At 37.1% G+C, this 16,087-nt stretch overlaps 1 protein-coding gene across 1 annotated transcript; it reads left to right on the top strand.

Moving 5' to 3' along the window:
* The first annotated feature begins 206 nt into the window (after nucleotides 1-206).
* On the top strand, nucleotides 207-9,921 carry LOC134753219 (uncharacterized). The gene is made up of 5 exons (XM_063689020.1): nucleotides 207-966; nucleotides 4,571-4,738; nucleotides 5,542-5,669; nucleotides 7,682-7,841; nucleotides 8,164-9,921. The coding sequence occupies exons 1-5, from the start codon at nucleotides 797-799 to the stop codon at nucleotides 8,234-8,236; spliced, it is 699 nt and encodes a 232-aa protein (XP_063545090.1). The 5' UTR covers nucleotides 207-796; the 3' UTR covers nucleotides 8,237-9,921.
* The last annotated feature ends 6,166 nt before the right edge of the window (nucleotides 9,922-16,087 follow it).

Below are 16,087 nucleotides of genomic sequence, written 5' to 3'. Positions count from 1 at the left end.
CTCACTTTTAAAGTAGCTTAAGAAGTTAATTTTAGTAAAATTAAAAAATTTTACTTTTCTACACATAAACTTTTGGTAAAGAGGAGTTTCTCAGCAGTTTGATATGATTCTGGTAAAAAGGGGGGAAACGATTAATATCGATTACCATCCCCCGCTCGGCTCGATTCTAATCCATGTAAAAATAAAATTGCCAGACTAAAAATCTCGAAGTACATGATTGTCTATGGGAAAAAAATGATGTTTCATTAAAAATTATGAGCAATTAACGTCAAGCAACACTAAATTTTAAACGTCAAAAAATCAAAAAAGCCGCAAAGGCGATCGTAGTTTATTTAGTTTTTAGTGTTATTTGTTAAATTATTATTAACATAAACTCCTAAAGAGTGCTCTAACCATAATTTTATCTAGTCTTAGTTATATATACGGTATTTTAGCTCGCAATTCCAAAGCAATGACCATGTTATTGTGCCATAAAACTGTTGATTGACGATCCTTTGTTTGCAACTCGCCTATTTCTGCGGCCGTGGACCAATGATTAAGTGTTTTGTGGACTAGAATACCATTATTGCTCACTGTTTTTACTTATACAGCTTCGGAAGCAGGTATTTCGAGGTTTAATCAAGCTAAAATCGTCGACCATAGATTGTGGTTCGTTGTAATATTTCGTAACACTCCGCCTTGTGTTTTCTGCGAGAAACATGGCTGTATTGCTCAATTTCGGCCGTGGATGCTTTTCAAACAGCCTGAAACAGGGATTTGGTGGTAAACACATAAGATTCCAATAAGAATTATAAGGATGTCAGCAATAGACACCAAACAAGTGTGGCCCAACATTTCGAGGGGTAACCTTGATGAGAAGTACGAGAAATGTCGAAATATCACCGAGGAAATATACAAGAGAATTAACATAACATTTCAAATTAAAAAGCTGGAAATGGGGACTCAAAGTGATGATTCGGACCAAAGGTATTTTTATCTTATTTTCCTCTTTCTGAACAATATATATACATCATTCAATTTTAATATGTGTGCTGGTCAATAATGAATGATTTAACTTACCATATTGATCTAAAACTGGTTTATTTTTGATTATTATGGGAATGATATACACAACAATCATTTTAGTACTTATCTTACCATTATATTTTCTGTCAAACTATTTCTTATAAGAATAATTGTAGTTTTTAATTGGATGGAAGGAGGCAATGTTTTTTTCAAATCATAATTGTATTTTTTTCTAATAACTATCAATTTGTATGTTCATATTCAATAATGCAAAAAATAAGATTGACCTTCAATTCTGATGTTGGCAATTGGCGCTAATCAAATAGCATTAAATATGTTGATTTCAATCAAATAGGACCAAATTATCAGTGGACAAGATTCTAATCTGACGTCAGTAAAAATGGTATTATTTTTAAGTAATGATATTACTGTTGACAGTGTAGTTGGGTTAAAATAAATTTTTACCACACCATCTTGTAAAGGTTCTCTTTATTATTTAAAAACAGGCCAAGTGCGAATCGGACTGGCGCACGAAGGGTTCCATACCAAAAAATGGCAAAAAAATCAAGTTTGTTGTATGGGAGCCCCACTTAAATATTTATTTTATTCTGTTTTTAGTATTTGTTGTTATAGCGGCAACAGAAATACATCATCTGTGACAATTTAAACTGTCTAGCTATCGCAGTTCATGAGATACAGCCTGGTGACGGACGGACAGGCAACTCATTTTCTTCTCATCTGTAAGAGTAAAATGGGACCCCATTACTAAGACTCCGCTGTCTGTCTGTCCGTTTGTCACCACTGCCACCAGTTTAAATTTTCACAGATGATGTATTTCTGTTGCCGCTATAACAACAAATATTAAAAACAGAATAAAAAATATATTTAAGGGGGGCTCCCATACAACAAGCGTGATTTTTTTTGCCGTTTTTTGCTTAATGGTACGGAACCCTTCGTGCGCGAGTCCGACTCGCACTTTGCCGGCTTTTTTTTGTAATAAAATGGAAGTTAACATGGCTACTGACAACAGAATTTCAATTTAGATTAATATTGATGAAGGTAAAATTAATCAAACAAACTATTGATGAAGGTGAAATTAATCAAACAAACCTTGAACCAGGTCAATAATAACATGTTCGCCTTGGAACTTGGTTATGGTACAATATTTCCAGTAGAAATATGGTGATTATTATGCAATAACTTTATTTAAGAATCACACGCATGCGCCACCTGCTCCTATACAATCAAACCTACACTCATTTAAAATTACATGCTTAAATTAGGAAAAACTTGGCATAGACATTACTATAACGTGAGTACAAAAGTGCAGGCCTTCGAAGAGCAGAGACGAGTGGAACTCGACGCGAAGCGTGACGAGTTAAAGGCCCGACTACCTGGTCATCAACTACAGTTTTGTCGGAGGGGTGCTAACCTGCGGTGAGTGTGGCCGTACATTCACTGCAAAAATAGGCTACGTCAGCCACCTGAGAGCTCACGACCGTCGCTCTCACTAGCCAGTACAAACCCAGTCGCCGTGGCCGAAACCGGCCAGGACAGGATGATGATGATTATATCTATGTTTGGCAATGGCGGATTTGCAGTGTTGGCCGCCCTAGGCCCCAAGACCTGTAGTAACTTTTTTTTTTTTTTTTTTCATCATACCACCACCAGTACCAGTAGGTGAGGGTCATTCCTGTAGTAACTACTAGACGCCCCTTTCTCAGCACGCATTATATATACTGCCCGCTTGCTGCCACCCTAGGCCCGGGTCTACTGGGCCTTAGAGCAAATCCGCCACTGATGACTGGTACTAGTTTTCTTTGCTAAATATTGGTATGCAAAGAAAATAGACCTAGTAGAAGTTTTTACTAAAATTTTTAGCAATGGGAACTAGTATCAGACAGATCTAGTTCAAAAGAAGTACCGTCAACCGGGGTATATAGGGATAGGGATGGCTGGGGTGAATAGGGACAAAACTTAAAATGGGGCATTTTCTATGAAAAGGGACCTTATTGTCGATGGCGCTTACGCCGCACAGCGTCGCGCGTTATTGTATTTATATCGGAGCATCGTTTAACATGGCGTAAGCGCCATCGACAATAAGGTCCCTTTTTATATATAAAATACCACAAATGTGATTATCCTGACAATTTCTTTAAAAATACCTACACAAATTGTATCATTCATTTTTGTGGGTATTTTTTAAGAAATTGTCAGGCAAATCACATTTTAAGTTTTGTCCCTATTCACCCCAGCCATCCCTATCACCCCGGTTGACGGTATTAATTAGTTGAATGTTCGTGTCACATTTCATGTTATTTCACCATTTCGTTTTAAAATGAGTGTTATTTCGATTGTATGGCCGCAGCTATGTGACAACCATATTTTGTAGACAAAAACAATGCAGAAACTTGTCTAATATAAAATCAGATATCCAAGACCAAAACAGGTTTCCGCATAAAAATAGACACATTTACATTTAAATGCATTTAGGTATCAGACAGTATAATAATAAACCTGTTTAAAGTAAAAATAGATAACTACCATTCCGTGACCTATGCTATTTTCTACGTTAACTTTTATCATAGAGTAACTTATACTAGAGCGGTACTGTCATAGTAAATTTTGTAACCCCAGTAAATTCACTGCCATCTGTCGACACACTTTAAAACTAAAAATAAATATTTATAAAAATACGATAAAATGTATTTAAATATGGATAAATGATTTTTTTTATTTGCATTAATTATTTTTATGATTTTGACCCATGTTCTTTCACTGATATGCGTTAAAATTGTTTAATAACAAACGAAACCGTCAACGCCATCTATACGACAGTAAGCCAAAGCTAGTAGCGCCCTCTGAACGAGAAATTTTCTTGATTTTCGAGGCACGTTTTTTCCTTAGACTATATACATCTATTACGGAGTTATATCTATCTTTGCTTTTATGGATCGTAGATATACATATGTATATCATAAATTCGGGACCCTTTTCCCCTGAGGTCATGATTCTGAGTAGAAAAAAAAAGTGGTGTATACAATCAGCTGCAGAGATAACTGATCCCACCTGAATAGAAACTTGTTTGCCTGGGGGGGAATTGCCGCGCGAAGCAGCTCGGTCGGCGGAGACGTGCCTCGCTCGGGTAATGCGGCCGAGGCACGTCTACTGCTGGCACGTTCTGTGTGGACTTGCCTAACGGCGGACGTTCATTTATTACGTGAGGCGTTTATGGGGAAGAACAATGTCTCACTAAAATCTCAACAGAGGGCAAAATGAGATCGTAAAAATCGCCAAATCCTGAAACGTAAACAAATATTGGACCTCTAACTAGTGCAAGTTGTTATTTCAACCAATCAATATGTTTATTTCAGGCAAAACCCCATAGATAAAAATTACAAATTAAACTTAAAAGTACATAAAATAAATAGAAATTAAATTACGTTACAATTACATTAAAAATCAAATTTAAATTTAAAATTACAATTAAAATTAAAATTACAATTACAATTAAAATTAAAATTACAATATTATTTACATTAAATTACACATTATTTATTTACAGTGACGTAATCGACAGCAACGAACTAAGCAACGAGACTGACTTGTTCGCGTGCGACAAGAGCAGCATATCCAGCAGTTCAGAGTTGGAGCCCGAGGCGCCTGCGAGGGCTGTCAACATCAACAACAACGAGGAGAAAAAGAAAACTGTCGCCCGGCGGCCGAGGAAGAGGTACATTTTCTCAAGCGCTCTTTACATTCCAATAGGCTAGATGACACATGTTGAATTTTATATCAAAATCTAGTAAAATAGATAGCAAATGAGCAATTTATCACAATAATGTAGATATTAAAATAATATATGGAAATAATACAAAAATACAGAACTTGAAAGTTTCAAAATTTAAGTAATTTTTCAACTTTCAAAAATATTTATCAGTACGGTTTTTACTCACTATTATTTTTAGTCGCTTTTGGCGACATGTTTCGGATTCTTTGCGACGTTCAACCGCCGCGGACACTCGTGCCTGAGGATGGATTCCCAAAGAATCCGAAACATGTCGCCAAAAGCGACTAAAAATAATAGTGAGTAAAAACCGTACTGATAAATATTTTGAAATATGTCTCACGATAGTTTAAGGAACTTTCAAAAAAGAAAAAAGTAAGGGTACCATTCGATTCCTTACATTTTATCCAAAAAAATATTGTACTGCAACTATATACATAAACGCAATATTTCACCGACAAAAACGCAATTCTGTTATTTTGTCCATACATTCAAAATGGGCTCTCAGTGAACTTGACGTCACGTTCACTTATCGTTTTGTTAGGAGCGTTTCGCGAGTAAAGTACAACTGTCGGACTTTGACTATCATTTCTGACTTTTGTATTGCTTTAGTGCAATGGGTCCCATATAGACATTTGATCCTAAAAATAAACCTGATCGATTGATACAATTAATGAAAATTTGTTTCATTTCATTTCATTTCATATATTATTAAAATTGTGTGTTCAAGTAAATCTCGTTGTCCTCAGATTCCGTAAGAGAGTCAAGAAGCGTCCCGTGGCTGAACCAGACTCGGACGCGTCCAGCGATTCCGCGGCGCCCCTCAGCCGCATGTTGGGGGAGCGGGTGGTACCTAACATAGTGATCATCACTAAAGGTGAGCCGGCTATGGTTTTTAACCGGAATTCAGTAAAACTAAAGATAGATATAACTCCGTAATAGATGTTTACAGTCTAAGGAAAAAACGTGCCTCGAAAATCAAGAAAATTTGATTCTCGTTCAGAGGGCGCCACTAGTTTTGGCCCACTATCGTATAGATGGCGTTGACTGTTTCGTTTGTTATGTAACAATTTTAACGCATATCAGTGAAAGAACATGGGTCAAAATCATAAAAATAATTAATGCAAATAAAAAAAATCATTTATCCATATTTAAATACATTTTATCGTATTTTTATAAATATTTATTTTTAGTTTTAAAGTGTGTCAACAGATGGCAGTGAATTTACTGGGGTTACAAAATTTACTATGACAGTACCGCTCTAGTATAAGTTACTCTATGGTAAAACCTGTTGAAAATATATATTTTTAATTATTCTATAAAAACAAAGCTATGAATATACAAATACAAATTAATTTATTTTAGTTAAATAAATATATATATAACAAAATAGGCTTAAAAATAATAATACAAACTAGGTATAAATAAGCTTAAAATAGAGGCCCTATAAATAAAACACGTCCTCCAAGTCACTGCGGATGGGCAGTGTGCCCAGAAGGTGCGTTGAGTAATGCATTGAGCAAAATACTGGCCAGCCTTCTGGTCCCTTGTGGCGTCTATAAGGCGCGCCGTCTCTTTGTAAACCCGGCGCGCGCTTGGCCCCCACGGCCCCAGCGTTTCGACCACAAACGCCTCAAAAATATAACTGCTGCCAAGGGTGGCATATTTGCGGCGTTTGAGGTCTTTTGCCATGGACGCGGCACGACCAGCATCACTGCTGGTGCCCGGAAGGATTAACTAGTTCATACAAAATAAAATTATTTTTAATTATTTATTATTGAAATACAGTTAACACATTTTTTTTTACCATTGCTGTTTTTTGCGACAATAAATGACTTTTTTTTTATTAAAAAGGGACCTCGTCAAAAACGCATACAGGATGTAACAAAAATAGTGGGGTACCGTGTAAGTGTAAGGGCATATTCGGTATCGTGTTCTGAATAGGAAAAAGTAGACGAATAATTTTTTGACGCCAAATTTGGCCTTTGTATAGAGGGTAGGCCGACTTGGACGACCTGCCCCGTAGAGAAAAAAAATTTTTTTTGCGACAAATTTTTTTTCTTTCTAATCAGAAATCGATACCGAATATGCCCTTACACTTACACGGATCCCCACTATTTTTGTGACATCTTGTATATCTATTAAAATACATTGTCCTTTAAGGACCCTTCTCTAATGGAAAGCCACATATTCAGAAACTCATATCCTTATAATCGAAATATTTTTAGGGTTCCGTACCTCAAAAGGAAAAAACGGAACCCTTATAGGATCACTCGGGCGTCTGTCTGTTTGTCTGTCTGTCCGTCTGTCACAGCCTATTTTCTCCAAAACTACTGGACGAATTAAGTTGGAATTTCGTACACATATGTAAGTTTGTGACTCAAAGATGGACATGTAACGTAAACATATTAATTTTAAACACGGGGGCCACTTTTGGGGGGTAATTGAGAAAATTAAAAAATTAAGTTTGTCAAACTATATCGTGTTACATATCAAATGAAAGAGCTCTTTATGAGAAACTCAAATATATTTTTTTTATAATTTTAAAGTAAATAGTTTAGAAGTTATTCAAGAAAATAGGCAAAAAATGACCATTCCCCCCTTTATCTCCGAAACTACTGGGTCAAAAATTTTGAAAAAAATACACAAAATAGATCTATACCTATAGATTACAGGAAAACCTATTAGAAATGTGCAGTCAAGCGTGAGTCGGTCTTAATTACTTAGTTTTTGATCCGACCCCTAAGGGTTTTTTAAAGACATTTCACATAAAAGATACATTGTTTAAATTGTGTAATGTACGGAACCCTTGAAACGCGAGTCCGACTCGCACTTGGCCGGTTTTTCATTAATCCAATTGTATCTACTCATATATATTTATAATTTTAGACGCCAAACCGCGCATCAAGACGCCAGAACGTAAGCCGTGGAACACCAAAGACAAGGGCGAGACCAGAGACAAAACAGACAATGCTATAGATAAAGAGAAGAGCGAGCTCAAAGCGTGCAGCATGTGCAGTCTGTGCTTCAGAGGCGAAAGAGGATTAAGGTACGTAACTTCAAAAAATATTTTTCACATCAAAAACTGTAATAGATGTCATATATTAAAGAAAAAGTGACGAAGCCCTCCAGTGGTGAAGGCCGGATTCGAACCGGCGTCTTTAGCTATCGCGGCTAACGCCATGGACCCCTAGGCCACCCCGCCACGGCGGTGCCCGTCCGAATTTCTCGACTATATGCCATCTTAGTAAGACTAGGCGTCTTTGACCAGCTCTAAGGGCAAGCAGTGCGCGCTTGCACCTCCTAAACGAACTCCTTACGGATTTACGTTGTAGCGAGATACTCGTACTTGACCGGTTTTTTTTTTACAGGCGCCACATGAATATGACGCACATCACTCCAGATGATCCCCGAAAGCGTGAAAGAGACAACAGTCCGGCTTAAGGTACTCGCCAACGGCCAACGAGCGCTGTCTCACTCTAACATACAGGGTGGCAAAAAAAAGTGCATTCCCGTTGCCAGGGAGGTTTTGGGATTATACTGTGCAACTTTTACTATGGGACCAACCACGAAATCGCGAAAAAAAATTAACCTTTCCATAGAAAACGGACCAGCCAAAGTGTATGAACAGTCAAATATTTTTTCGCGTTTTCGGGGTAGGTCTCGTAGTAAAAGTTGCTTAGTATAATCCCAAAAACCTCCCTGGCAACGGGAATGCACTTATTTATTTGCCACCCTGTATACGTTGTATAACTTAGTTCGTTGGCCCTGTGGCAAGCATCGATATGAAGAATTCATAAAAGACATATTTTTTTAGATAAAATGCATTTTTGTCAACTTTATTAGTGAGACACAGACATTTAAATCGACTAGAGTCAGACCGAACTAACTCTCACAGACTGCCATGACAAAGTGTGCGGGTGTCATCAGAAACGTAAGATTTATATACAATTTGACGTATATTGTGATTCCACAATTTGTCATGTCAAAGTGGGTGCAGAGTTAGCTTAGATGGACTGACGTCTCTGAAAACATAAATATCCATTTTTAATATAAGTTTATTGCCTTTTTTGTGAGACTAGTTACATATAAAAGTTGATAAAAATGATAGTAAAATTATTAAAAAAAAAATTAGAAAAGTGTGAACTTCGAAATGTAATGCCGTCTCTATCTACCATATCAGGAGACCACGTGTCGAAAGAGGACAGATATAGTTAGCGATTCCGTTTTCGGTTGGGATTTTGAAAATATAGTCTTCATTTAGGTATTTAAAAGAATATAAACTAAGTAATTGCCAATTATTTCTTACTAAAGTAAGGACTTATACTTTCGTACATCGACCCGCCATGTCCTATCTCTATCGCACGCGCGTAATTATATCACTGTCCCGTTCGTGATGCCGATGGATGACGTCAATGTGCGACCGGGACAGCGATATAATTATGCACGTGCGATAGAGATAGGAAATGGCAGGCCAATGTACACAATACTTACATTCTTTTAAATGCCCTAAAGTAGACCTCGTAGAATCGCGTATACAAACTTAAATGTGCGTTCGGCTTCAATTTAGCTAGTTCACGTTTTGTACGAACTTGCATTCATTATATATTTCGCCGACCGCACATTTAACTTTGTTTTAGTTGTAAGGACGTTTTGTTTCCTAGTATTAAGAATTTCGGTGTGATTTTTGGACGTTTTAAAAATGGTTGAAGTGATATGTGGAATTGAAGCATTTGTGGCTGGTTCGTGCTGTCTTGATTTGTCAAAACACTGCTTTTATTATAACAAGAATTGACTTTGACTGAGAGAATTGACTTCAAAAACAATATGTAGAATGGGGTTGGCAACTGACAAAGGTTTGCAGAGATGGCGCCATCATAGCTTGGCCCTTTTTCTATTAGATTTGGCTTAAAGGGCTGGCATCCAGGGCATTAAAAAAACAAAAAATTGACACAATTCTAGGGATTGACAGGGCAAGCTATGCTGGCGCCCTCTGCTAATTATTTCGACCGTCCAACCCCATTGGAAGACAAGCCTCCAAAACATTATAATTAATTCTTCAGTTGCATTATCAAAAATTTTGACAATTATATATTTTTTTCAATTAAACAAAAAATAAACAAATCCATATGCGAGAGATTGCAAAAGCAGCGATTACTTTTCGTTTCAGCAGTCAATAACAGATGGGTTCCATAAATTTAAAAGTGGAAAAAATACTGCCTTGGGTGAGACTTGAACTCACGGCCTCTGGAGAGTCGGGGTCTGGTGAGTTCAAGTCTCACCCAAGGCAGTAATTTTTCCACTTTTAAATTTATTCTAAGCTTAATAGCATCGATCGCAGACATTTCTGCTTGTTAAAAATTAATTTAGATGGGTTCCATGTCTGACGGTTGAAAATGAAACTGAATTCTCCGCAGAGCAAACTAATTTCAAGACAGCACGAAATAAACCCCGTGGCAGGGTCAAATATCTGTGATTGAAGGCATAATGTGATCGTAGTTTAGCTCGATGACCATGGGCTTGCCATAGACAAAATCTTTTTAATCGGGACTTTGAATTCTATAGTCTAAGAAAAAAAAAAGACCAATGGGGAAAGCCATATAGACAATCCTATTGATAGCTGGTCTATCCCTTAGTCAAATAATTAATAAAAAATCCCTTTGACCGCCCAAGATGTCAAGTAAGACGCGCCGCGCACGAAAGGAGTGGCGATCAAAGGGTAGAGAGTATTACTTACAGTGAAGTTTTTATTACCTGTGCGAGATAAATAATTAAAACAGCCATTTTCGCTTAGCATGTCATTGTATTAAAATGTTATTGTTCGATATGCTAAGCATTTTAACATTGAAAAAAAGTATTATTTAAGAGTCAGACTCGCGCCTTTCAAAAAGGCTATAAATGAAAAAAAAAATGTCTATGGCAAACCCGTTAATGAATAGAATTGGCCGTTTTTCAGTACAAAAATTCTATTTAAAAATTAGTGTTTTTAAAATTCGTCAAGAAAAATGTCTATCTCTTTCTAGTTAGTATAATAAGGTGAGTGAGCACTGATTTATTTAGGCTGGCAACAATATTTAAGAAATCCACTGCGGCGTAATCCAGACTTATAGTAAAAAGGTATAAAACCTTAAAAAATATGTTCTCAACGCCAGCCCAGATAAGTCGGTCCTATAGTTAGAACTTTTGGTACGACGGTGTTTTTCGGATGTTAAAAATGTTGCGATTAAAAGTGGTTTTTGTTGTCTATGCTAAGGTGTTGCTAGTAAGAAAAATGATTAGTTTCAATTAAGTTTCCCATACTTTATGTATGTTCTTTTTTAAATTATTGGTGCTAAGTAATTATTAATTTTATTGAAAAATATTGTATGATTATTTCGCTCTGCTTGTCTATACAGTGGGACAAGACTTAAAGGACGATAAAAAAAATAAGTATACATTTTTAAAATGTTAAATAATAAAACGGTACGAAAATTACAATTTGAGCATTTTGTCGCTTAGGGACACTGCAATTTTTTTTTAAAGAATTTTGAAGCAAATTCTACAATGTAATATAATGTCATATAATAAATAAACAGCGATCAATCTCAGCAAGCCCTCCAGTTGGCGCGGCCGGATTCGAACCGTCTAAGGTTTTGGGGCTAACGCCATAACCTCTAGGCCTGGGTGCCTAGCCAAGATGCCAATCGTTCACTTCGTAGCGAACGATACGCTAATGTCTCTCTGTCGCACTAATATGAAAGAGTGTTAGATAGAGATTACCGAGAGCCGCCATGACCAGAGGCGGTCATGGCGGCTCCCGTCCCAACTTCTCGAGTACCCAATATCTTTGAAACGCCTTTGCCAATAATCTAGACGAGCAGTACGTATTTGCAATTTTTATTAGAATATCATCACATTTACAGAAACATTCGATATTTAAACGAGCTAAAAATATCTCAAATATAGAGTTTTGAATGATTCACGGTTAGTTTCACTACTCTTATATTGACCGGGATATAGACCGTGATTACCTTTTGTATTATTTGAAGGTAATCACGGTCTATATCCCGGTCAATATAAGTCTATTATCTCAAATATATTTTACAAAATAATCGCATTTTATACTTAAGACATTTGATCACGTCAAATAATATTATTCATAAAATATTTGAAATGGTCCCTTTGAGTCTTGTCGCACTGTATATTTGATTTTAGCTAGTCAAAAGTTTTATTGTGAAAATGGAAAGGTAATATAGTTAAATGTAGAATAATTAAGGATCTGCTCTGCATTAATTAATGAACATTTCGCGTCTGCTGACAATTGATACAAGTTTTGGAAAATGACTTTGCTTTCATCGTAATGGTCGCTTTTATAATTTATCGTATAAGTCCACAACCACAACACGTTACGTCTAAACTAGTGTACGACCGTTGTTTCGGTTTCGGCATAAAAATCATGTTTCGGTCGAAGGATAATTCGGTTGCGCCCAAAAAAATGCCGTACCTTTCGGCTGCACCGAAACTTACATTTTACTTTCGGATCGCGTTACGCTACTTTTCTATAATGATGCGTACACATTTGTCTGGCGCAGCGTGCATCAGAGAAACGTGAACGCAACCATAAATGTATGAAACCGATATGCGTCACGACACAACACAACACGACCACGACACGTAAGACAAATGTGAACCGGGCTTAATTAGATTAGGCGTGATCCGACACGCACTTGCAATTGCCGCTAAACTTGCAATTATAAGTGTTGCTTTGTTCATTCATATTATGTCTATTAAGGAAGGACACAAGACTTTTTTTTCAATGATTATAACACGTCTAGACAGTGCCGGCCCGAGTCCCTGATCAGGGTAGAGCGAAATCGGGTTTTGGCGCCCTTCGTTGAAGATTTTTACCCAAAAGCAAAACGAACCGTATTTTGGGCCCGCGTCACTCTCGCGTCTTTTAAAACTTTTTTTTTCTAATTTGCCATTTTGGCGCCCCCCTTGCCATCCGGCTCGCTCTACCCTAGATCCGGCCCTGCGTCTAGAAGTTTCGGTTCCGGTCGAAACTGAGACTAAACCGAACCTTCGGTTTCGGCATAAAAACCGGTTTCGGTCGGACATTAGTTTTAACGTCACGATAAAGCAGGGGCCCTAAATGTTCTTCAATATCATGCGCGTTACGAACGCCTAGTTTTGACAGTGTAGATTTTAATATCTCTGATCGTTTGGCAGTAGTCAGGCACATCTACGAGATAACCAAATATCATTAAAATTACGAAACGCTTCATCAAAAAAACTTCCCTAACAAGAGAGACGCAAATGCTCTGATTTTGTCCCATGAAATAGTATACAGTCAAAGCGACCATTTTTTTAGTTTTATTGGAAACTAGGTTTTTCTAGAATTTTAAGGTATTATGGTGTTTTAATGAATAGGGGGAAAAGTTATGTTACATGAAAGACATATATGTGACGCTTGCCATAAGGACGCTCTGACAGGTTTTTCGTATAAAGATACAAGCAAATTTCGTCTTTATAGTAAGCGACAAAGTGGTACTGTTTTATTGAGAACGTCACATATGTTGTTTTTTAAAACTTGTATCAATTTCAAGTATTTTCATTGGCCTAATCTTCATCAGTAAGTGACAACGGAAGGCGGCCTGTACAAATATAGGTGTTTACTGTTTAATGATTTCACTACAACTGAATTCAAATAATCCCAAGTTATCTAAAGTAGTACAGAACATTGTAGCAAAAGTACATAGCACTGTACCTACTTTGTGTTAACTTGGGTTGTCGTTGTATTCCCATTTGTCCCCGCTGGGCGTTGCGTTCACATAAATCATTCCCATCTGGCCCCGCCTGATGGATGGCGGCGGTCACGCGTGATGTGGACAAATAGGAATACGGAATGTCAAATGTTAGCGCTATCTAGTTACAGATGTAGTGTATAATTGTTTTCCATCGTATTTTCTCGGAAACGTTCGTATTTGTCATGCTACTTCAGTCAACCTCAGTACTTTTTGTAGCAAGACTGACTGAAATAGCAAGACGCGTTCGTACGTTTCCGTGAAAATACGATGGAAAATAATTATGCACTATATCTTTAAGCAAATACAGCGCCATATCTACTTAGGCTGTCAAAATGGATGCTACAATATTTGTTTGTATATTATTAGTTATTACGGTCGGGTTCTAACCCAACTTTTTTTGGTTTACAAAAATGTCTACAATCTCATCCTACTAATAGCAATTGTGGTGTATATTGTGGTGATTTTGGGTTATATAATCTATGGTACAGGTCGCCTCTCGTTGGTTAGTCTATGGTATTATTTGCTTTTTAAAATGATCTCTGTCCATGTCATCAGATCTTTGGGTGCAATCATGGTGTTGCCATATTACTGTAAAACGCTATTTTTAATTTGCTTAAGGAAAAGAATCTATTTTTATTTGTCATATGATTATATGCTACTATTAAGTATATTATATTAGTAAATGTTCCTTTGATGTTTGATTTTATTTTTACTTTTATTTATAAAAGTAATCCCTCACACCCCACACATACTTTTAAATTTGTGTCGCTTCACTTCTAACTCGGGTAATAATAAATCCATTCGACCCTCAGCAAATATAATGAGGGCTATCGTTTTTTTGCTCACCAGTTGGCGCCTCTGTTACAATACAATACAATCTTTATGTAGAATGGCTCCATCGATACTGTCGATCATGGAGACTGTATAAAGGAGCCAAATCTCTATGTATGAAAAGTGTCCATCAAAAAACAGTAATTAGGCGGCGCCACCATGCACCGAAATACTACCAAAAACAACCTACGTAATTTGGTCGGGTTATTTGTTGCCTTATATGGTTCATGTTATACTCATGTCCCAGAGCCTAACTAGCGCCACCGGAGAGATTAGGAACTATTATTTAAAGCTTAACGCGGTCACTTTTACAACAATTCTGCCATAAGAGATTGCGATCCTTTTTATACCATCCATACTGTCGATGATTTCGCTAACGTCAAAGTGGGATACACGTGGGATCGAGTTATATTTCTTCAATCTTCATGTAAATCAGCCAGTGTACGGTAAAAGTATAAATAATACAATTATGGCCTCTAGGGCTCTATCCAGATACGGTTAGAGGTAGAAATTCCAAATGCTCTTAGAGCACGACGTTGTTCGGTAGTTGTGATATTATGAGCTCTTGTATAGCGATAGCGACTATACAAGGGCCACGTGGAGCTACTTGGCGTTGACGCCAAAACGGTGGATAAACTCGTATCTAGATTAATTCTTCATTATCCGCACACGTCTTCATTAGTTTACTGCATAATAAGCTATCAGTATTACACTTCAAACAACGTTAATGAGCAAAAACAAAAAATTAATCCCGACTCGATGTCGCCAAGATGGCGGTCGTCAACAAGATCGGCGCCTCTGTTGATGGTGGTCCAAAAGACTAAAGAACAGCTGTCAGTCATTGAAGTGACAAGTGACATTTGACATTTCGAACTATGGAAAAGACCACCATCTACACTAGCGCCCCTAGCGGCGAATTCATACGCGTTAGCCCTCATTATATAATGATACCTAATTTTAATTGTATATATTTCTAACATACCTATGGTATATCTCCGGTGTTGCAGGCGTCCATAGGCTACGGTAACTGCTTACCATCAGGCGGGCCGTATGCTTGATTGCCACCGACGTGGTATAAAAAATAATATAAATAACGCAACTATGACTATGTATGATCAATACAAATTTTAATAAAGAATATGAATATACTCTATTACCTTTTTTTAATACCAAAATCGCGTAAACTGACAGATGGATTTACCCGAGATTGATGTTAAGCGACTTCCGGTTCGAGCGCCATCTTGATAGTTAGCATCGTGATTAATTACTTTGTTTTTTGCTTATTAATATTGTTTAAAGTGTAATATCGATAGCTTATTATACAGTAAACTAATGTGGTAGTGTGCAGTGAATGGAGAATTAATTTTGAAGCGCGTTTAACCACCATCTTGGAGTCAACGGCCGGTAGTCCACGTGCTTCTTGTAAAGTCTAGCTATCGATTTACAAGAGCTAACAAATCACCGTACACTGTCTTGTACAACCGTACAATTTTTGTCGTTTGTAAACCTCTCAATACCTTGATACTGGCGAAATAGTCCCAGTTAGTGGGCTGAAGCCATAATTTTAAAAGAAGAAGAAGATGTTAAGCGACTCAATAAACAAGCCATTTCATGGGCTAATCCTAAAGCCAGGGATACACTAGGGGACATGTAGGCGAGAAGTCAAGCAAAGTCGAAC

Source organism: Cydia strobilella, chromosome 26 (assembly GCF_947568885.1).
Source record: "Cydia strobilella chromosome 26, ilCydStro3.1, whole genome shotgun sequence".
In the NCBI taxonomy this organism is placed as follows: Eukaryota; Metazoa; Arthropoda; class Insecta; order Lepidoptera; family Tortricidae; genus Cydia; species Cydia strobilella.
The sequence above is the reverse complement of the archived record's forward strand: the minus strand, read 5'-3'. Positions and strand labels throughout refer to the sequence as shown.

What these genes read in the sequence shown, in the direction of transcription:
- LOC134753219 (XM_063689020.1), top strand. Translation starts at nt 797, where the DNA reads ATGTCAGCAATAGACACCAAACAAGTGTGGCCCAACATTTCGAGGGGT. An exon ending in AGTGATGATTCGGACCAAAG is followed by an intron (nt 967 to 4,570) that starts GTATTTTTATCT and finishes ATTTATTTACAG; the next exon opens with TGACGTAATCGACAGCAACG. An exon ending in GCCCGGCGGCCGAGGAAGAG is followed by an intron (nt 4,739 to 5,541) that starts GTACATTTTCTC and finishes CGTTGTCCTCAG; the next exon opens with ATTCCGTAAGAGAGTCAAGA.